A 23,518-nucleotide genomic window follows, 5' to 3' on the forward strand; every position below is an offset into this window, starting at 1 on the left:
CTGGAGCCCGCTGGGAGGGCGTCGCGGGCTGTGGTGGAGGGTGGGGGCCGGGGGCACACCCTGCCCTGAGGGGCCGGACCCACGACTCGCGCGGGAGCCTGGCTGGAGCTGGAGCCTCAGGGCCGGGCCGGGCCGGGCCGGGCGGGGAGGGCAGGAGGCAACCCCGGGGCCCGCCCCGCGCCGGCGGTGCAGGGAGGCGGAGACGGGGCCGGGCCGAGGCTGGAGGCACGGCGCGGCCATGGCGGGTGCAGGGCCGCAGCGCGGTGCAGGTAGGGACCGGGGGCCGCATCTCGCCTTCCCGCGCCTCTTTGTCCGGGCGGGGCCCGCGGGCCGGGGGAGGCCAAGGCCGGGCCGGGCCCCATCGACCGCCGCCTTGGGCTGGGGCCGCGGGTGGAGCCGGCGCCCTGGGAGCCGGCGGGCGGCGGGGACGCGGGAGAGGAGGCAGCGCAGAGGCTGAGCGGGGCAGGCGCAGACATGGGCAGGGGCATGGACGCGGCCGGCGGGCAGAGCCAGGTAGTGGGCTGTCGAGATAGCTAGCCTCTCTGCTTCTGCCTATCGATATACAGAGGTCTGGGTTTATATTCATGGTATTTTATATATATATATATATATATATATATGGATGCTCCAGAACATGCCCACTCTCCAGAAATGCTAATATTCGAAAGGTTGTTTAACAAGCAGTATTGTTTTTCAGGTGTACGAAATGCCCCAGTAGTATCGTGTATGTAGAAAACCGCAACACCCTGTAGTGTGTGCAGCGCGCCCTGAAATACAATACACACTTGTTTTTGGAAGGCACGAAGAAAAGTTTTTTCAGTTACGGATTCAGATAGGACCCTGAGCCACCCACCCTTTTCTCCTTATGTTCCTGTTCAGGCTAACAGGAGAAGCTAACAGACAGCAAAATTGCCCTGAGAAAGGTTGACTTGATTAGTGAAACATCAGGAGCATCAGAAAGGAGAGAGGACTCCACATTAAGACCTGTGGAGTGGAGAACTGTGGGCCATTAAGTCAATTTACTTCCTCAGGAGCCTGAATAGTAATACTACTGCGCTGTGGCCTGTGAAGCACAGCAGGATGCTTCTATCCCAGGCAGATGATCAGCTTTCTTAATATACTCACCCTGGTTTTGGGGAGCTGATTTTTGGGGAGGTGAAGTGAATATTGTATATGCAAAATACGATATGTTAAATGAAAGTCATAGGAGATCCTATCTGCTCTTATCACTTGTTACACAGAGTCCAGTCTCTTGCTCTGACAAGCAGTCACATTATAAAAGCGTTCCAGCATGCTCCGAACTGGCAGTTTAGGGTGTCCTCAGGGCATCCTTACTGAGTCACTGCATTTTTTTTTTTTAATGTTTCTCAACTTCAGCAGGAGCAAACAATTTAGGCATGAGTAAATACACCGATGTTGTGTGCTAGTCATTACATCCACTTAGACCAGTGGGGGCCAAACTATTTGGCAGGTGTCCCACAAATTAGCCCTGTCCCCTCCCTGATACTACTCTGATCCCCTTCCCTTTTTCCTCCCCTGCCTAATCTGTTTCTGTCCCCTGTCTGATCTGCTCTGCCTTCTGCTTCCTGCCCTATCTGCTGCTGTACTGCTTGTCCCCTCCCTGATGTGCCCCATGCCACACAGAGGGTGTCCGTGCCACTTGAGGCATGCCACCCCTGACTTAGACTGTGATTGCTCACTTTGGTGATCAATGAAAGGAACGTTGACACCTCCAGATCTTGTAATAAAATACACATACATGCGCATGCACACAACATGAATTTTCAAAAACATCTTAAGGGAACTTCAATACCTGGATGGATCCTCTTGTATCCCAATGCAGATTGGGTAGCTCACTCACTCCCTTCTTTAGAAAGCTGGAGTTTTCAAAACCTAAGGCCAACAGGAGGCTTCCGTACACTGGGGAGAGAAGGAAGCCAAATGTGACAGCTTTCTAACTAGAAACCAGTTGAATAATAACTACAGAGGTTAAGCCAAAAGTCTTCCTTGGTTTGCTTTAGTCTACATCCAATGAGTAATCTTACACTACCCAGAAAAAGAAAAAAACCTCTAGGAAGGCTTATTTTACCATAGTCCACCTGGAATAGCAATGGTTCCTGTGACCTGTGTCTTCTTCCCTTGAAAAATGTCTGTCCCTTGTCTAACTCTGCCCTCTCCTCTGGAATGAAAAGAAGTCCACTACTCTGCTTTTATGCATACTGGATCTGTATGTAATACATTTAATAGTCTTGATTTGTTGTATAGTTTAGCCTTACTGTCTTTTGTACCTAACTGCTATATATAATTGGCTAGAAAAAGTAAAGGGGAAACAGATGTCAAAGGGCTGTTAATAGAAGCCTTGAAAGTGACTGGAGCTAATCAATACGGGGCTGTTAACACCACAGTGCTCTGTACTTAAGCATAGTTTACAGCACCGTCACGCCAATATTGACTTGTTGCAGTCTTTTTCAAGACTGTTAATGCCAGAGCACTGTGTACAAGGGTGTAGGTTGTAGCCATGTTGGTTTAAGGACATAGGCAGACAAGGTTCTTTGCGTAAATCTGATATCTTTTATTAGATCTACTAAATAGTTGGAAAATTTTTCTTAGCAAGCTTTCGGGTTTAAAAACCCTTCGTCAGGCTGAGGAAGCATCTGTGCATTGATTGTTAAGGACAGGTAAGCGTAGTCTTTCTTGAAGGGCGTTTAAGCTTCCCTTGTCAATTATGAGATGAGTCCAGTGTCCCCCACCATCACTATAAAATGGCATGCTTTTAAATGTTTGTTTGGAGAGGTTGACAGTAAAGAGGAAATGCCACTTGACATTTTCAGGCTGCTGCAAGTTTGAAAATTAAATATTTGTAAGGCTTTTTTTTTATTTTTAGTGAAGTAAGACTTTTCAAACTGAGCTCCAGAAACACAGGCAAAATTAGAAAAAAAAGGATCACAGACCCACACATTGTCTTTGCTTAGCTGTACAAAAGGGAAGTAGCAGATGAAGTGTGGTTGCTAAGCTAAACTGCATCTGCACTTTTGGTTCTTCTACCATTAGTCTAGAATAGTGGTTCTCATCCTTTATAGCCTGCAGACACCCCTCATTAGATTCAGGACCCCCCTCAGAAAATGCCAGTTCTTAGTTTTCACTTGTTTTTTGACTGTGGAAAAACAATAAAGCAATTCTTTTGTTGCAGAGAATTTATAAAAATTGTAACAGGTCAGAATGACTCTAACACTATGGATTCGTACTTGAAATCTTTTGGTTTATCCCGTGAATCATGTTTGCACACCTAACAGTATTAACATTGTATGGTACTCCACAGAACCTTTCAAAGGATCTCAAGGCACCCCAAGGTGCTGCAGAACCCTGGTTCAGAATCACTGGTCTAGAATGCTTGGTACATCATGACCTCAGTGGTGGAATGACCCATGTAGACCAGGTGAAAGTTGATTTTTTTTTTTAATTAATTTCATTTAACCTAGCCAGCTAGCTTATCTGTTCTCTAGTATATGTATACCAGCCTCTGGCTTCTTTACTATTCATTCCATCCAGGAAGAAAGAGCACACACCAACTGCAGAGGCTTCCTCAGCCTGACAAAGGGTATTTATACCCAAAAGCTTGCAGAGAAGACTTTTTTTCCAACTATTTGAGTTGGTCTAATAAAAGATACCAGATTTACCCAAAGAACCTTGTCTGCCTATGCCCTTAGACCAACACAGCTACAACACATACCCCTGTTCGCTAGTAACACTTCTGCTTGTGCTGCCATGAGTGGAGTTGCCATTAGGCTATCCCAGCAATGGGGTGGAAGTAGTAATGTGGATGAGGCTTTATTGACCTGAACTGGCTCAATAGTTAGCCATTAGGATGGTGGGGAGTGAAGGAAAGGGTACAAAATCCCCACAAGTGGAGTTAATAAGCATAGACCCATGCTGTCTGAGTACCTGAAATCTATTCAGCTGATCTGTTACAAAAATAAATGAGGGAAAGTGTTATGTCATAAAAAGATACTGATTTTTTTTTTTTTGCTAACTGACTCAAATGTTAGTAAGAGATGTTGTGTTTTCCAATTGCAGGGCAGATCCAGGTGGATAGTCACCCAACATTTCAAGGTACAGTGCAGATTTCTGCTCTCATAATGCATCTAGCTGAAAAATAGGATTGTGAGATGTGCAAGTGTGATAAGATGGGAAGAGGGCTTAGTTGGACCTAATCATCATTAACAGCTTTAGCACATGAGTCCAGCCCTCTCTCCCATGTGCACCCAATACTTTGACTGACTTCAGTGGGAGTTTTGGGTATATTAAAATGACTTGTGGATTGTGCACAGTTCAGCAAAAGAAAGTGGTGTTCATGTTTCTGAACTTCACCTGTTAGTTACACCTAGATCAGTTCAGTAAGAGGCTATAATAACCAAACAGTTCAGTTCATCATTTCTGTATGCTGGGAATCAAGATTACACACATGTAAAATGTGTGTGCCTTTGTATATTTTCCAATTTTAAAAATCTAGTTCATTAGGACTGTAGTTAAGAATGGCTTCCAGAAGTGACCCCTGTAAGATCATGCACTCAAATAAATTTCAGCAGAAATTGGAGGACTGTATGTCTCATCATTTGCCTTATGCATAAGTTGCTTGTTCACTTTACAAGTGTATTTGCAAATAGATACACAGGCAAGTTTACATGTGAAACTTTGCTCTTGATACTTTTGATTACATGTACCCTTACTTGATATAGTTCAATCACCTTTTGTTTTTCTCTTTTTTATAGCTGAAGATAAAAACATTATAGAAAAAGATTCCCTTGATAAAAGGTAAAAGATCTTTGTTTTAAGTAGGATGACTAATGTTGGTAATGGCAGAGGCCTGCAGATAAGACTTCTAGCAAATAGGAAAGTAAAACTAAAAGCCGTTTATTTAAATGAGTTGGGGTTTCTAAGTCTCTGGTAAGAGTCCAAGTGGAGCGCCCACAAAGCAAACACTAACATAACAGATGTCTCAAACCTGAGTAACACTGGAACATGCATAAGCATTACTCTGTTGTGAAGGTGTCCAGAGGCTAGGCTGGCTTTGTGATTTTGTTCTGCTAGGCTCTGTACATACATACACATCATAGAAAAACTACTTGATCTCTGACCTAAATCGCTTAAATCTAAAATAGACTAAAGCAGACAAAGGAGAAGAGATGGGAACATAACAGGCAGCCTAGCCCTTGCAAACTCCAGTTCTCTTTCCTTTGAACCCACATTACTAGAGAGGATCAGGGTCCTTTGCTGTTGGTTTCCAAGGTCCATAGTGGGAACTGATTGAACCGTGCACTTTGGTTTTACTTTTTGTTACAGAGATTGCTATGCCCTCAGAGGTGACCACTCTCTTTCTGTAGCTTGTAAGAAGCAATTGCTGTATATCAGGTGTAACATAGATGGGGGAGACAAATATAAGGCACAACACTGTATTATAAGAGCCATAGTGGAGACATCAGACATCATGGGCTATTCCACATAACCCAGTTCTTTGGAAATTGAGCAGCTGTTGAAATTATGACAGTGCAATATTTTTCAGTAGACTATTTGAATTTTAAATAGTAATTCCAATTATAACTTCATGGAGGAGTGAAGGGAACTATGTGTGTGTGTGTGTGTATACATATATATATAGCTGATGCCAGACAGACATATGCCAAGATGTCTGGAACAAATTCTGTGAGAAATGCATATAAGGAGTAACATGCATCATATGATATTTGTTTGAATGTGTTTGTACCCACTGTGTGCTAAGTGCTTTCCAGACATTCAAGTCATAGAGTGGAAATTTGATTGGAGGTCACCACAATCCAAGGAGTGAGAGATGACCAACAAATTGTGAATTATTTATATAAATCTACTAGATAATTGGGTCATAGGAAAGCAAAGCTGAAAGAGATCCAACAAAGTCACCTAGCCCAGGCCTCTGTTCAAAGTAGGATCATCCCTGGCTAAACTAGCCCAGGCAAGTGTCTGTCCAACCTTGAAAATTTACAGGGATGGAGATTCCACAACTTCTCAAGGTAGCCTGTTCCAATGCTTGACTACCCTTGTAGCTAAAAAGTTCTTCCTAATTTCCAACTTAAATTTCCTCTGTTGCAGTTTGAGATCATTGCTCCTAGTTATGTTTGTTATGGCCAAAAAAAAATAGTCTATCTTCTTCCTCATTATAATTGCCTTTCAGTTTTTTGAGTCATATTCCAAGACTCAAATGGCTTTGGTTATATGTAAAACAGCTCACAATATTTTCATAGAATCATAGAAGTAGGGTTGGAAGGGACCTTGTAGATCTTCAAGTCCGACCCCCTGCCTGGGCAGGAGGAAAACTGGGCTCAAATGACCCCAGCCAGGCAGGCATCGAGCTGCTTCTTAAAGACCCCCAGGGTAGGAGCCAGCACCACTTCCCTTGGAAGTCGGTTCCAGATCCTAGCCGCCCTAACTGTGAAGTAGTTCTTACGGATGTCTAATCTAAACCTACTCTCCAATAACTTGTGGCCGTTATTCCTTGTTATCCCGGGGGGCGCTAGGGGAAACAAGGTCTCCCCCAAACCCTTCTGATCCCCCCTAGTGAGTTTATAGACAGTCACCAGGTTCCCCCTCGGCCTTCTTTTGTGAAGGCTGAACAGGTTCAGGTCCCGTAGCCTCTCATTGTAGGGTCTGCCCTGCTGTCCCCGGATCATGCGGGTGGCCCTCCTCCGGACCCTCTCAATGTTGTCCACATCCCTCTTGAAGTGGGACGCCCAGAACTGGACACAGTACTCCAGCTGTGGCCTGACCAGTGTCGTGTAGAGGGGGAGGATCACCTCCTTGGCCCTACTTGAGATGCACCTGTGGATGCACGATAGGGTCCGGTTAGCCCTGCGGACCGTGACCTTGCATTGTCGGCCCATGTTCATCTTGGGCCCATGTTCATCAATGACTCCAAGATCCCTTTCTGCCTCCATGCTCTCAAGAAGGGAGTTTCCCATCTTATAAGTGTGCTGCTGGTTACTACTGCCCAAGTGCAGCACCCTGCACTTGTCAGTATTGAAACACATCCTGTTTTTGTTAGCCCACCCCTGCAACCTATCCAGGTCTTACTGCAGTCTTTCCCTCCCTACTAGCGTGCCCACCTCACCCCAAATTTTGGTATCATCAGCAAATCTAAACAGGTTGCTTTTTACCCCGTCGTCCAAATCGCTGATAAAGAAATTGAACAGTGCAGGCCTAAGGACCAAGCCCTGGGGGACTCCACTGCCCACTTCCCCCCAGGTCGAATATGACCCGTCCACCACCACCCTGAGTATGACCCTTCAGCCAGTTTGCAATTCATCTATGTAGGCATTGATGCCACAGTCGCCTAGTTTTTTAATGAGGATGGGGTGGTCGACAACGTCAGAGGCCTTGCTGAAGTCCAGAAAGACTACATCCACGGCGACACATGCATCCAATGCTTTTGTGACCTGATCGTAAAAGGCAATCAGGTTGATCTGACATGACCTGCCCCTAATGAAACCATGCTGGTTGCCCTTGAGCATCATCCCTGATGCCGGCCCATCACAGATGTGTTCCTTGATGATCTTCTCAAAGAGTTTCCCCAGGATTAAGGTAAGACTGACGGACCTATAGTTGCCCGGGTCCTCCCTCCTCCCTTTTTTAAAGATGGAGACCACAGTGGCTATCTTCCAATCATCTAGCACCTGGCCTGAGCACCACGAGCACTTGTAAAGCCGTGCCAGGGGCCCTGCAATAACCCCTGCTAGCTCTCTCAACACCCTGGGGTGGAGAGCATCTGGACCCGCTGATTTGAACACGTCCACCCCTCCAGAAGCACTCTAACCTGGTCCTCCTCAACCTTAGGTCTGGAGGCGTTCCCCTCGAGTCCGTCTTGAATCCCAGTGGGGTAGTCCCGGTCCCTGCACAAGAAAATGGAGGTGAAGAATTTGTTAAAGAGGTCTGCCTTCTCCTCTGGTGCAACCACCAGATTGCCCAGCGTATCTTGCAGGGGCCCCACGTTTCCCGGTGCCTTCTTCATCCTCCCTTGTCCTTGAAAAAGGACTTTTTATTATCTTTGATCTTGGACGCTAGTCCTAGCTCTATGTCTGCCTTAGCTTTCCTAACAGCCCCCCTACAGGCCCGAGCAGCAGAGGTATACTCCTCTTTGGAGATAGGCCCCCCTTTCCACTGGGTGTACGCTGCCTTTTTGGCAACCAGGCATTCTCAGACGTCCTTGGTGAGCCAGGGAGGCTTTTGGGCACTCTTGCCTCCCTTGCTTCTTGTTGGGATCATCTCCCCTTGGGCCCTGAGTATCATCTCCTTAAGGAACAACCACTCATCTTGGGCACTGAGTTCCTCTGCCCTCAAGAACCCCAGTGCCTCTCCCACCAATCTCAACTCGTTGAAGTTGGCCCTCTTGAAGTCTAGGGCTACCGCCTTGCTGCAGGCCCTTGTCACCCTGCGCTGGATGATGAATTCCAGCAAGCGATGATCGCTGTTACCCAGGTGGTCAAGGACCTGGAGCCCCCTTACCAGGACCAGGTCCAATAGGGCATTTCCTCTGGTGGGACTGTGCACCTCCTGGGTTAAGTGGAGGTCCTGTATCTTGGCCAGGAACCTCCTGGAATGGTCCGACCTGGCTGACTGCTCCTCCCAGCAGATGTCCGGGTGATTTAGATCACCCATGACAACTACATCCCTTGCCTTAAGTGCCTCTGCAAGCTGGCCCGAAAATTCCCAGTCCAGCTCCTCCCCTTGCAATTTTAATTGCAAACCTGTTTGAATTGCTAGAACCAGTAGTATATGTATATTTCTATACATTTGCTTTATCCAAGAGGTTACTAGATCTACGCATATATAATATTTTTGTATATATGAAGTAAAGTGTGCAAAGCATTGGTGAGACCAAATCTGGAATATTGTGTACAGTTCTTGTCGCCCATGGGTAAGAAAAATGAACTGAAACATACAGAAAAGGATTAGGAGGATGACTGAGGGACTGGAGAGCCTGTATTACAATGAGACAAAAGAGCTTCACTTACTTATCCTAGTGAAAAGGAAAGTGAGAGGGGACTGCTGTCTATAAATACATCAGGGCAAAGGAGCTACTTAAACAAAAGGAAAATGATGGAACATTTTTAAACAAGTTTGAACTGCCCTGAATACTAGGTTGGAAATTGGAAGCGGGTTGCTGACCACGAGGACAGCGAGGTACTGGAACAGCTTTCCAATTGGAGTAGTAGAGGAGTCAAACAACATAACTGCATAAAATGGAATTCAGTCAGTTTATGAATTGGATTTTTCTGCTCCCTCTTGGAGGTAGCAGTGTAGGAAGCAGCAGCTAAAAAGAAGCAGGCAGCAATGACTTAGCACTAGGTCATGTCATACAGTACTGCTGGTAAGCAAGAGTTGACAGCTGTGGCAGCCAAGGTCCGGTTGCACTGCCCTGGAGTTAGCTCTATCCCTAGTAGTTACTTTTGGCAGGGTAGGGCTGCTTTTTCGTCTCTGATATGTTTACTTTTGGTCCCAGTTTTCAGAGTACTGTGTGCTCTTTTTAGTGAGCATTTGATGATAGCAGTTCATTGCATGTATTTGAAGAGCATAGCTCTTCTGTAATTATTTTCCTTGACTAGCTTCTGACGAAAGTCCTTCACAAAGTAGTGGGGTTTTTTTACGTTATGTTTTGCTTCTATTATTATTTATATTTTCTAAGATACTGTGAAGCTTTTTGAGGAGATACAGATTTTACAAAGAGCACACATGGAACTCAAGTGAGGGTCATAAAAAGTCCCTAGGGGCATTTATACACATGCTCCGGGGGGGGGGGGGGGGGGGGGAGGTGCTTTAATTAGAGCGGCTCCAAGAGCTGCCCTAAGTAAAGCATGTAGAGTGTCATGTGTATCAGCATCCTCACACTGAAAAATGGAAACAGGGGCACTTTAACTAAAACTCATTGAACAAGCTTTAGTTAAAGTGCCCCTGCCGCCATTTTTCAGCACAAGGACGCTGATACATGCAATGCTGGAGTCTGCATGGTAAGTACTATGCTCCAGCAGACTCAATTAATCAAGTCTGCTCTGACACACCATAATTAAAGTGTGTTGGAGCAACCTCACTGCACATGTATAGGTGCCCAAAGTTCCTAACTGTTGGTTGAAAAAAAAAAAAAAAAAAAAGAGGAGGGACATGCTCATTTTCCTGATCTTTTTTCTGAGTACTGAGCATAGTGATGCTGGCTGTTGCTGACCTATAACTAACAACAGTGTGTTTTCACTATGCTGGAATTTACTTAGATTTCAGTAACTTTTCTTGGAAGAGAATGATAAATTGCCCCCCTGGAATTTTAAGAAACCTAAATGTATCCAAGCAGTACTGAGTTAAAATAAGTCTGACTAAAAGAATAAAGTGGATTTTATTTATTATACTGAATGCTTGGTTACTAAACTGAGTTAGACTTCTGTCAGGAAGCTTCTGAACAGAGGACAGTCCAAACAAAACACACTATGAATATATTGGCTTTTATCAGCAACAGCTAGCTCTTTCAGGAGCTTTCAAGTAACTTATTTCATGTTCCCAAGATTTTCAAAAGTGACAAGTGATTTTTTTTTTTGACTGCTTAACTTCTGTTGTTTTATAGGGACCTAGTTTCTAAAAAAACACCGAGGGCTTCCCTTTTAAAAATCTGGCTACTAAAATGGATTTTTAATTAAGTACCTCAAATCATTAATTATTTTTTAAAGTCTTGACCTCTGACCATACATAAGCAAATTAATATTCTTTGTAACAACAGGCAACAGTTAGATCCAGCAGCACAATACAAAATGAACCACAAGAGAAGAGGTCTTGCTTTGATCTTCAATCATGAACGTTTCAACTGGCATTTAACGCTGCCAGATAGACGTGGGACATTTGCAGACAAAGAGAATCTGAAGCGCAGGTAAGATATTTGATTGCTGTAAAAAAGAGTTTTTATTTAAAACAAGAAATGAAATAAAAGAATCTAAATTTGAAATGATATGGCAGGCCAGGTTATATCAGCAGGTCTAGAATAAATCATTTTGTAGATACAGTTGCCAAATAGAAGTTCTTGCCCAGGATAGCTCATGATTAAGAGGGTTAAGAGCTTGCTTCCATTGAAGGTATAGGCAGAACTCCTACTGAAACCATGGGACTAGGATCAGACCCTCCAACAACAGGCTGAGGTATAGGCAGCCATAAGTAGGGAGGGGAGGACTTGACGTGGAGGTCTCATTTTCATTTCATTTTATAGTTTAACCCAATTAGAAAAATAATAGCAGTATCTTAAGGCGAAAAATTAAAACCTGCATTATCAGTACTTAATCTGGAAAGATAAAGCAACTTGACTGTAAAATCACAGACTGGAAGAGAGGCCTAAAGGCAGGCATAATACTGCTTGGTAACAGTACTTCAGTACATTCTAGCCAAGCTGGCTGCATACATGTCTTATCTCAGCAGCACAACTCTGAATAGGCAATAGTAATAACTTAGCAGCTTATGGACAGAGACTTAGGAAATAAGTTAGCCTTACACATTCCTGCATCTCTTAGAGAACCACAGTAAGTGTAAACTAGAAACCAGGATGTGGTGGTAACAAGCTCCTATAGCAGGGGCATTGTTTGTGGTTCAGCATAGCAATCTAATTAGATTTTTTTTTTCACATCCTGTAGATACTTTTTCAAAGTTTTGTGACATTAAGTGATAATCCAGACTGGAAGGTACACACGATCTAAAGTCACTGACAGCATTATCGAATATAGTAGCGAGACTGTCGTGTGCCTCAGAAGAATTGATAGCAAACCCTCTAGCCCGTCTGCAGTGAGTGCAGTTCCATAACAAACTCTATTTTATCCAGTAGGAGCAAGCAATGCACTGTACTTACTTAAAGCAGATAAATGCATAAATCACTTAGCCACATAATGCCAGTCCCAATGTGTTGCCTACTGCTTACATTATAATAAACAAGGGTTATCACTGTGTGTTAAATACATAAACTGCTTAAGTGCATAGTATCTTTCAGTTCCACTGAGTACCCATTAGGTTAATTGCACACCATTTAATTAAATGCTACTAACTATAACTGCCTACTTTATACCTAACTCCTTATTACCTGGGCCAGAAGCTGTGAAGGAAAAGCACCTGTCAAGCAATCATAAAACTGACTGTAGGCCTTCATTTTCAAAGCTTCCAATAGTAGCCTTAAAGCTGATCATTTGAAGCCTCAAAAATACAGGGGAATTAGTTGTTTCCAAGGTTGCTAGTATCACAGCGCTGAATGTGTCCATGAGTATTGTCTTACCCAAAGTTAAACGTAAGCACACAATCTTCTTTCAGTCTTGTAGCTATGCATTTAAATCAGGGACAGGCAAAGTCCAGGCCACAGGCCAGATGAGGCCCATGGCACTCTGTTTCTCAACAACCCCTGTCCATGTTACTGTGGCTGGTTTCCATGGAGACTGCAGCAGCAGCGCTGTGACAGCGCAGGGCCTAGGTTTCTATGGAGACCAGCCCCAGCAGCACTGACAGGGTGCGCAGCTGGGCAGGGAGCTGCGATCTTGTGGGGGTGACAGCAGCGGTGACAGCCCCGCCGTGGAACAGCTCCCTGCCCAGCTGCACTCCCTGCCAGTGCTGCTGGGGCCTGTCTCCATGGAAACCCTGGCCCTTCACTGCTGGGGTCTCCATAGAAACCAGCTTCAGCAACGCGGGCAGGTTCTGCTGGGAAATGGAGTTCAGCTGCTGGGTAGATCTACCATTTTGCCCATCCTTGATTTAAATAGAGCATGCTGTCAAAAGGGGAACAGCTAGGGTGGCCATCATACAGGACAGTCGGGTTGTTCTCTGTCCTCTATTGATACAAAACCGAATGCCTTTATGTCCTTTATTTTTCTCTTGAAGAGAAAAGAAAAAAATAGAGGGTTTTTTATCAATAGAGGACAGAGTAGCAGAAAACCAGAACATCCTCTATGGTGGCCACCCTAGGAACAGCACAGGCTAAGCTGGTATTGATCTGAGATCTTAAAAGTAGGCAGTTACATGGGTTTGATTTCATCACAGAGTTCACAGGGCAAGTGAGTGCACACATCCCCCTGAGCACTATCTGCAATGCAAGTGCCATATTCTCAGAATCCTCTACTTCTCTCTTTGAGGGCATGATTTGAAGTTCACCCTTTGGCAATTCCTGTTTATTAGCCTCATGGGAGGGAAGGAGGTGGGGAACCACATCCCAAATTGAGCCCTCTTGGTTTTTAGTTATATGAAAAGGAGAAAACATCCAAGTTAAATGTTTTGGTAGCAAAATGTTTTGTTTGGTGTGAGATGTTAACACATGTCCTTGTAGGGGTAGCTCGACTATGCATTTTATGTTTCTCCTTATGAAAATTTCTGTTGCATAAGAACATTTTCATTTTGTAAATGGCATTTCTTATAGCTCTACACCTTTTTAAGGCACTTTGGGCTATAGTGTTTAGATGCTATTACACGAAAAAGAAAAATCTGTTTTCACAAAAAAAATTCCAAAGGGAGTAAAAATCAAGTGGCATTTTTAGTATAATTTGTAAAGGATGTTTACTAATGCTGCTGTATTTAATGACAGTTTGACAAACCTTGGATTTGAAGTCAAATGCTTTGATGACCTAAAAGTAGAAGAAGTGTTGCAGAACATTTCTGAAGGTAGGGAACTGTATACGTCTCTTTCTATCTACAGGAGATATTCTATGTTTGATTTCCTCCATCATGGTTAAAATTCACTTTAACCTACAATGCTGGCTTTCGGTGAAGAAGTCCTATTATATATTCTTTTGTACTAATTGGAGCTGCTTCTTCATTTCATAAACATTTCATATTGAAATAACCAAGATGTCTCTGTGACTAACAAAAAATAGTACTAAGGACTAGATCCTAGGTGGTACCTAAATGAGATACTTTCTGCCCTACTTAAAACCCTGAAAAAAGAGATAACAAAACGTAGCTTAGTGCTTCTGCTTGCTGCTTTGGGTGTTTGAGACCCCTTTCTGTTGGGGTTCATAAACATAATAAATTCATACACATTCTAAATACTGCTTCTCTCTTTCAGTGTCAGTGGATGACCACAGTGATGCAGACTGCTTTGTGTGTGTGTTCCTAAGCCATGGTGAAGATGATCATGTGTATGCCTATGATGCTAAAATTAAAATTCAGATGATGACAAACATGTTCCGAGGAGACAAATGCCCAAGCCTAGTAGGAAAACCTAAGATATTTATAATTCAGGTAAGATACCTGTTCTTGCACCATTCTTACTATGATACAGAAGTCAGTTCTTTTTGAATTTTCTTCTATGTAAAAGGTGACAGTTGTATATCCTGGAATAAACTTCACTAATTTGAGAATGAAAATTTGCTCAAATAAAGACCAGGCAACATAAATGACCAATCAGCAGCAAAGAAGACATTACCATCGGTTTTTGGAGGTGCAGGTGGCCTCCACCTTGTTTCTGCTTGCTTGTTGCTATCTTCTGCCAGGTTTAGGAAGAGTGAAGACTGAATGGGAAAAGTCCACTAACTCTATCTACACGCCTACGTGGTTCCCTCCCAGGCTTGTTTGAGATATGAGTGGAGTTTGTTCTGCTCTAATCTTTGCTTAAAATTTCATTGCATAAAACAATGAATTTGAGCCCTGTAGTACATTGGCTTCTGGCCTCTTAGTACAAGATACCTGCAACCTCATGTTGCACTAAGATTGGGTTGGAATTGGTAAATGTAACTTTAATAAGTGGCAGTGGCTAGGACCTGCCAGGAGACTGATTGCAGCAGTCCTGGCTTCAGCTCAAAGTTGCCATTCCTGTGGTAGAACCATTTAAAAAACTTTCCTTTTCTAGGTGTGAAACCTCCTTCAGGCACAGAGGCTCTCCCTGAAGCAAACTGCCTGTTATTTCATCTTAAAGATAAGCTCCATTTTGGATTTTATAGAGTAAAGGAAAGGCCAGCAAGCATGGGTAAAACCTAGCTCCTCAACTGGATGATCCAAATAGAAGGTTTTGCCACTGTAGACTCACCCATAAAGCAAACTAGACACTTGAAAGAAACTGTGTAATTGATTTTAGGGTAAGAATTAACTTACAGCTCAAAAACATCAATACCGTGCTGTTCCACCTCCTTTTGAAATAGTGTAGACTTCGGTGATGAAATTTTGTTTTGGCTCCACAGGCTGGTTCTGGCCTGTGGGCCATAGGTTGCCAACCTGCCTGAGAGAGTTTCCTCCTCTTGCCCTTTTACTTAGGCCCTTCTGCTTCACTGACAGTACCAGCATCTTTTGCTGGCTTCTCCCGTGGGGGTGTACATGTTCATTCAATCTGCTCCTTACCCATCAAAAACTCCTGTGAAAGCACACTACATTACTCTTAGTAAAACTTTGAGAATAACCAAGTGTGGTGTCCACTGTGTTTTGATACTCAGTTGACACTGCTGATTAACCAGCCTGTCCTAACAATGAAAGTCTCTGGTATGTACAAAATAGAATAAAGGTCATTATTCCTGAATTCATGGTTGTGAGCAAGAACCACTTTGGGAAATGAGAGAGACTACTCTTGAGTTGTTTTGTAATAGCTTAGATTTACTTTGCAGATGTTAAGATCTAACTTTTTCCCCACTGTTAGGCATGTCGTGGAGATAAACACGATGAGGCAGTTTATGTTCAGGATGCAGTGGACTATACTTTAGAAGAGTCAGACAACAACATAACTGAAGTAGATGCAGCTGGTGTCTATACATTACCTGCTGGTGCAGACTTTCTAATGTGCTACTCTGTTGCTGAAGGTAAAGCATTATTTTGCATTTAAATTTCTAGAATTCATTTGTGGGCGTCTTACACCTGTATCAGTGCAACTTTACTGAATGTAGTAACTTTCCAGAGTTTCTTCACTCCTGCAGCCAGTAAAGCTCACTAGCTGGCTGCTTTCTACATCTGCATTGTTGGCACTGTACCTGTCAGACAGTGGCAAAATAATTAAATATGTCCATTTGAAAAGTAGTTTTATTATAAAATATTCCAGTTGTATCCTGGCCACTGAGCTACCTCAGCAGCAAAAGTTCTTTAGCGTTTCTGGATTCATGCGATTTTTTTTTTTTTTTAAGCTCCCACACATTTGTCTGGATGCTCTCAGTGATAATGCATTATTGTCCCAGTTCCACCTGCTCTGCTGTAATTCAGTAGTGAGTGAACTTAAAAAGCTTTCTGCTATAGGATCAGTGTTCCACTCAGCTAAACTTTTCAATCATTTACAAAGCATGAAGAATGAATAATACAATATTCTTATTGGAACACCACTGAAATCACTCTTGACAGAAATAGAATACCATTGACCAATAATTTCAGAGCTGAATTTTTTTTTTTTAATATGCAGATTTTCCAAGTTGCTGTTTTCATCTCTGAGACTTAAGTATCCAACATCACGTAAGACAGGCAGAGGTGTATATTTAAAATATATTCATATAGTCTATAAGAAAAGTCATGAATAATGAGTCCTGAATCCTGAATGTGGTGTTGGTTGACATTTTTAGTCTTATTAAAATTAAGCGCAGTCCTGTGTGTTTGTTCTGCAATAGGTTACTATTCTCATCGTGAAACTATAAATGGTTCCTGGTACATTCAAGACTTATGTGAGATGGTGCGACATTATGGTTCGTCCTTGGAGTTCACGGAACTTCTCACTCTGGTTAACAGGAAAGTATCTCATCGCAAAGTAGATATGTGCAGAGACCATAGTGCAATAGGCAAGAAGCAGATTCCTTGTTTTGCTTCCATGCTGACTAGAAAGTTGTACTTTCCTCCAAAATCCAAGTAGAGATGTGTAGCAGTGAGAGCTACATCTCATTTTATAGTTTACTCCAAAACATGAAAAATATTTCTTCTTGTTAATCTTAATTTACACTGGGTGAACGGTTATACTGTTTTTCACTGCAGTTACAGAACTGCACAGTTATTGAAACTAGGGGTGCACTGATAAAGATTTCCTTGGCCAGTACCAATAGTTGATAATTAACCAGCCATACTGGCCGATACCCATCCGATAACTGATATTTAGTAATAGTGCAAGGCATTTTAAACTATTGACATAAATAAACTGTAACAGGTTGCCCTCCCCAGCGCCATCTTCCTGGTCATCTGCGTCTTATGTGGGGCGCCCTTGAAGCCCTCTTGGAATTCTTCTGTCCCGCCCTAATCTCACCTGCCACGTCTTGATGGAAATTATTATGTGAGCAGGAGACTGCCTATTATATTGGATACGTTGGGGTCTCTCCTAGGATGGCCTGACGCCTTTTTCTCTAGCTAGGCCTCCCCATCCAAACCCACCACACAGGGTTCGACTCTGAGGCTCTAGCTTTTCCTTCCAGTGCCTGGAGGCTCGTGGCCCCCTTTTCTGCTCCTTTCTGGAGCACGGCACTCCCTGGCCCAGAGGCACAGGTGCCGGCCCCACAACGAGGGGGGCCGCAAGTTCAAAACCAGCACGCGACCCCACCAGTCCAAGCAAAACAAAACAATATACCTGCGCCCACCCGCCAGGTGCACCAGGCCTCCCCGGCCTTTTTAAGATTGTCCTTTGAGTGCCGGGGTTTGTGTCCCAAGCTGCGCCCTTACTGGCTCTCAGGCTTTCCGCAGCCCTGTTGCACTCTGCGTCTCACTGGTGCCGGGGCTGTGCCCCCCCCCACAAAAGCTGTGCCTTCACTGGTGTTGGGGTCTATGCCCCCAAAAGCTGTGCCCTCACTGGCGCCAGGGATGTGCCCCCCAAAAAGCTGCGCCCTCACTGGCACAGGGGCTTCCACTCTGGAGTGGGTCCCCAAAAATTAGGCCTCCTCCAATAATAGCGTCACCCAAACCTCCGGTATTATTCAATAATCACAAAATAATAATAATAAGAAGAAGAAGAATAACTGCACGTGCTTAATCAATGCAGCAGGTCAGCTTACGTGAACTCTCTGAGTCTTGGCTCTGCGCCGCCCGCTACAGTCCTGGTTGTGGACGCAGTTGTCATCTCACAGGGGCTTCCATAGCTTCCCCCTTCCTGCCATGGACCGCTCCCCAGACTTCTTCCTGGAGCTCTCAGAGGCACTGCTTCCCCTTCGGCTGCTGACCCCCTTTTAAAGCCATTCAACCCAGGGTTTTTATAGTCCTGCCTCTTCCGGTCAGCTGACTAGCCGTCCCAGTTCAGCAGTTAACCCCTTCCTCACCAGCCCTCCGTGCCCAGAAGGTTCTGGCCTTATGGGGGCGCACCTTCTTCCTCGTGACAGGGTCAGGGTTCCCTGTCACATAAACCATTTTTGTTTGTTTTGCACTTTTAACACACATGCCTCCCTGCTTTGGCCCTTCATGAGGAAGGCGGTGACCACCTTATTTCCACACGTTGCCTCCTTGCCCATGGCTCCTACCCACAGCCCTGCTCCTGCACAGCCTGTGCTGCCATCCCAGGTAAGTTGGGCGGACTCTTGCACAGACAGTGGCGTTGAGCACATTCAGGGCCCGAGCACACCGCTGCCTCAGTGTTGGTGAGCCCCATGCAGCCGAGCTCCCACAGCTGCTGGGGAGAAACCGCTTTTGCAAAGGCATCCGGTGCTCAGCACAGTGGAGCATCCCTCAAACATACCTTACCCTGCCCATGGATATCCCAGTGCCTCTGCAGCAGCCCCAGCACTCAGGGCCCTACTGCGTGTGCAGCATTGCCATGGTAGCAGAAGTGGGAGCCAGTAACAGTCCTTTTGTTGCTGAGCACGGTGCCCTGGGACTGCTCCCCAGCACTGCGCCCCCCCCACCCCCAAACTGCTTGCTGTAGTCTGCCAGGGCTCAGGCCAGCAGCAGAGCACAGGGACCAGACTTGCACTCGCCATGGTGCTCCAGGCATGTGGCTGTAATTATTGGGAACAACAACCAAAAAAAAGCCAATAACATAATTTCTCCTTTTATTGATGCGGATCCAATAGCCAACCAATATATTGGTGCACCCCTAATTGAAACCATGAATCTTCCTCTACAACAGCGATTCCCAATCTGTGGTACACATACCACCAATGGTATGCAGATAACTTGCCAGTGGTATGTGTTAGCAGATTATTAATCATTACTTTATATGACAAAGATTTGCTGGTGGTACTTAAGGTTGTATCATTTTAAATTGGTGCTGCACAATCTGTCAGAGTTTGGGAACCACTGCTCTACAAGATGAATGTTGGGATCAGATTTCAGACTTAGCAAAGCAATACTTTTTATAAATCATTGTAGCAATAGCAGTCTCAGGGAATTTGAAAACAATCGTTGTAATAACGACTTCCATGTACTAGTAGTGTGAGGCATTCAGATACTATGTAGATGGGAGCCATACGTTCCGAAGATGGAAATCAGTAAATCACTGTTTGGCTAGTGCTTGAATAGTTTCTTGTTGTCTACTTTTCTAATTATGATGCATTTTGTAATTTTTCACGGATTCTCAAAACTGCATTTGCTTTTTTTTTTTGCACTGACAGAACAGTTTCCTGAGAATGAAAGTAATGTTCATCTGTGGGAATTTTTCTGTATCTTCACAAATATTTTAATACATTTTACAGTGTATGCGCAGTTTGTTTTTCTAGGCTTCCAACTTGTATAATTTGTGATATGATTTGTGATACATCTACATTTTAAAAACAAGCTGTGTTTGGGCTCTTCCTTACTGGACTGGTACTTTATCCGTCAACATTAGACTGCAGCTGTAATCAGAAAAATGACTATATAATATAGATCTCCTTTCACTTACACGATAGCTATATTCTTTTTACAACCCAGAGAAGACTAATTTCAAATTATATTCTTTTTATAATCCAAGCCAACCCCTCCCCCACAATTTCCTGTGCCTTTTCTTCAGATAAAAGTAACAAAAAGATTGCAATCTGAAGTTACTTGAAAACAATGCTGAGTAGACTTGTCAGCTTCTTAGGGTAAGTTAACCTGCACTGAGCTCCATTTCTGATGCCTGAATTAGCTCAGTTAAAAGGTGATTTAAGTAACTTGACAGTCTCCAGTGGAAACATTACTTTAGAAATATGGAAGTCTTCAGTGATCAAATATTGATATCTACTCTGCTTGATTATAATTTTTTCCCTGACAGTGTGTCAGTAAATTTGAAAGCCTCCTATTCTAATATGCTGTCATGCATGCCAGTCTTATTTCAGAAACAGCATTATCTGTTTAGAGTCGGGCTTCTCGGGGAACTAGGTACCAATATGTTCTTTAGTAGGCCTGTGTGAATAGGGAAGTATTCGATTTGGGTTCGACTGATTTGGAGGACAGCGATGAGATTTGGATCACTGTCCTGAATCGATTCAATTGAATCGGCTTCAGAAGATTCGGCGCTGATTCGAGGAGATTTAGATTGGCCAGGGAGAGGCAGGCACAGCTGGCAGCTGCAGGTTCTCCTGTGGCTCCTTCAGCTGTGCCAGGCTCCGGGTGACTACTGGAGCTGCCCAGGCTCCCAGACAGTGTGTGGCACCCTGCCGAGCCACACTGCACCTGTGCCATGAGGGGGCTCTGCCACAAGCCCTCAGAGACCCTGATCACCACTGCCAAAGCCGGTGAGTGCGGGCCTTTTTTACACCGTGCCAAGAGGCTGGGCTGGGGATGGGGCCAGGCTGGGTAGCCATGGGCACTTCTCCCATGGCTCCTCTGGCTGTGCCTGCCTCTGCCTTGGCAGGGGGAGCTGCAGGAGCTCTGCCCTGCTGCCGCTTTCCCAGCTGGTGCTGGAGGGGGAGGGGGGGCACAATGCAGATGCGACTCTCTACGGGTGGCAGCAGGGCATAGCCCCCACTCCCAGTGCTACCGCGCCCACATCAGTGCTGGGAGCGGGGGCTCTGCTCTGTCCCCGTATGCCAGCCAGTGCGGGGGGTCGCGAGATGCGGCTGCAGCTTGCCCCCCTCTGCCTTGAGCGCGCCGCGCCCGCATCCTGTGGCCCCCCGCCTCCCTCCCCAGCTGGGCAGCTTGTCCCAGTCCCAATCCCTCCCTTCCCCATGTGCCTTCCCTCCTCCAACCCCAACAGACTTACCAGCTGGAGGCAGCTGTTTCAGCTGCCTGTTTAGTCTATGGCCGAATCTCCAAAGCAGCCCAGTCTTTTCCGAATTAATTTGGATGCTTCAAATTGATTCAGAGCTTTTAATTGGTCTCCCAATTCAATTTGGATTTGGTCCCTGAATTGGGCCAAATCACCTCCAGATCGAATTGGCTACCGAAGCTTCGCACAGCCCTATTCTTTAGCTGCCAAAAGATGAGCATGCATGTCAAGTTTAATATTAATACACAATACAGACTGACTGAGGAAAATAGCAGATGGTAGAAACATCGGGTTGTTTTTTTTTATCCCAATATCAGTTTAGAGGCAGACTATTTATGGGGTGACTTAAGATTTTCATTTTAAATATTAATTTTTATCACACAAATTAGAAGGAAGGTTGTTAAACATACTAGTGATTTGGATTATCTGTTTCATTAAAATGCAGTTTCAAGAGCGGTTTGATATTAAACTGACCCATACCTTTATTTTAATAGTTACTTTTCTAAAACCCAGTTGTGATTATGTAATTTAATCTGAAGGTCAGTATCCTAAGTCTGTAGGCACAAGATTTCATGCCTGAGCCTTTGTCAGGTAGGGTAGCACTGTTGTTAAAAGTTGGATCCAGAGAGAGGGAAACAGATCCTCATTTTCTTTAATCCTAGTGCTGATGCTGTCAAATAAGATTCTACATTATCCTTTGGCTGCCTTAATTTTGGGGGATATTACTTAGCCCCTTTCATAAATAGTAAGAGATTCTGAAGAAAAGGTGTCAGAGGATATATAGGAGCCAGTAGCATAGCACTGAGAACTATTTTGTGGCCCTGATTCATGACTAAAGCACTAAATTTAAACTCCACACCTATTTAAGCAAGAATTTAGGGACTCACCTGAATAATGACCTTAGAAAACCTGCTAACCTATAAAATTACTTTACTATAAATGCCAAGATGGTTTTATGGCATGTGTACCTAATTACTTGAGCTACTAATCTGCTGAAGCTAATTAAAAAAGGTCAGAAGTCCTTCCCAAGTCTAAGAGACCACTGGGGCTAGCCTGGTTAAGGTACACCAATTTCTGTAGCCAGCAGTACACAAGGACATGATGTGGCTATCATCATGTCTGGGCACCTTTGACCTCACACTTTGAACAACCAGGGACCTGTTAATAATTGCATTAGCTGGTGGCATCTTTAGGCACAAATCCAGAGTAGGGCTCATTCTTATAGCTATGAAATCATAACAACATGGTTTAACCACTCTGCTCTAGGCCTGTAACATAGCAAATAGTCCTAGCAAATAACTAAAAGCTAGAACACCGTTGTGACCTAGCACACATCAGTTCACTAAAATGGACATGATCCTTCAAAATGTGTACTAGAGTTCATGTTAATTTTCTTTGTTGTTTTGGGAATTTCCTTACATAATTATAAAAAAAACCCCTCAACCATCTAATAGTCTCAACAACATTTATTGTAATTTTCAAAACTATAGTGGTCAAAAATATCCAGTTTTCCCATTCTGTAAAACTAAACGTTTTAATCAATTCTGGAAGGGCATTCAGTTATATTAAAAAAAGAAAAGAGAGAGAGAGGTTTTAAACGCCTGTTAGTCTTTGTCATGTATTTCCTGGATTGGAAGACGCAGGTGTAGGGGCTGACGCAGGCGTCTCAGGGATTCTTCAGCCTGTGAACACAAGAGAGAATTAAACAGATGTATTTCTTCCCTGCATTAATTCCTTCATTATTCCTTATTTTCAGCTTCATTTCATGCTTTCAACATCACTTTTTCCTAGCCAGGGCTCTGCTTTCCCAGATGCTAACCTTATGACAGATTTTTCTATTAGAATGACAAATGTATTCTCCTGATCCTAATACTCTTAAGAAGCCATTCCCACACAGACTGACCAATAGAAAGTGTGCTTAGATAGATGCAACCAGTATCCTTCTAGGAGACTGAACATATATCTTCTGCTCCATGCTCTCTCACCTTTAGCCGATGAAGTGAAGCCCATTTTTTCCAACAACTGGACAGAAAATGACACTTTACAGCATGTAAGAACACAGTTGCAAAATTCTCCCCACAGAAGGGTACTGTCAAGTAGTAAAAATATCTTAATCTGTAGCCCAGATAAGAGTTGTTTTCGTCTTACCCTGTTATCTATTAATGAATTAATTTGATTGCTTTTTTAAAAATTGGTTTTAATGTGGTTAAATTTTTTTCTTAGGTGTGCAGCACATGTAACAACCTCATTTGAAGCAACAGTAACAATCTGAACATGCTAATTTTTTGGGAACGAGACAATTCTGGTTTCCGTCCAAAAACACTTTGAAACAAATTTGTTACAAACTACATATCTAAGAAATAAGAATTTCATTTCTTTTCCGACACAATAAAATGTGAAAACTAAACATCTGAATAAATATAGATAAGTAATTGCATAGGTTAACATGCCTCATTC

At 43.8% G+C, this 23,518-nt stretch overlaps 2 protein-coding genes across 5 annotated transcripts in view; one reads left to right on the forward strand and one right to left on the reverse strand.

Moving 5' to 3' along the window:
• The first annotated feature begins 165 nt into the window (after positions 1-165).
• CASP6 (caspase 6) lies at positions 166-19,668 on the forward strand. Its single transcript, XM_006275635.4, has 8 exons — positions 166-269; positions 4,075-4,110; positions 4,770-4,812; positions 10,787-10,933; positions 13,607-13,683; positions 14,087-14,262; positions 15,647-15,806; positions 16,596-19,668. Exons 1-8 carry the CDS (start codon positions 239-241, stop codon positions 16,832-16,834), a joined length of 909 nt encoding a protein of 302 aa, XP_006275697.3. The 5' UTR covers positions 166-238; the 3' UTR covers positions 16,835-19,668.
• A 2,844-nt stretch (positions 19,669-22,512) lies between these two features.
• MCUB (mitochondrial calcium uniporter dominant negative subunit beta) overlaps positions 22,513-23,518 on the reverse strand; it is a 133,144-nt gene continuing 132,138 nt past the window's right edge. For all 4 annotated transcript variants that reach the window (XM_014595784.3, XM_019500130.1, XM_014595745.3 and 1 more), the window contains exon 8: positions 22,513-22,743. In XM_014595784.3, coding sequence (XP_014451270.1) covers positions 22,666-22,743 — 78 coding nt within the window. In that variant the 3' untranslated portion in view covers positions 22,513-22,665. The remainder of the gene's footprint in view (positions 22,744-23,518) is intronic.

The sequence above is a fragment of the Alligator mississippiensis genome, chromosome 2, assembly GCF_030867095.1.
Source record: "Alligator mississippiensis isolate rAllMis1 chromosome 2, rAllMis1, whole genome shotgun sequence".
NCBI lineage: Eukaryota > Metazoa > Chordata > Crocodylia > Alligatoridae > Alligator > Alligator mississippiensis.

Coding starts and splice junctions, on each gene's coding strand:
- CASP6 (XM_006275635.4), top strand. CDS start 239: ATGGCGGGTGCAGGGCCGCAGCGCGGTGCAG. Junction 4,111..4,769: donor TAGTCACCCAACATTTCAAG/GTACAGTGCAGA, acceptor TCTTTTTTATAG/CTGAAGATAAAAACATTATA. Junction 15,807..16,595: donor GTGCTACTCTGTTGCTGAAG/GTAAAGCATTAT, acceptor GTTCTGCAATAG/GTTACTATTCTCATCGTGAA.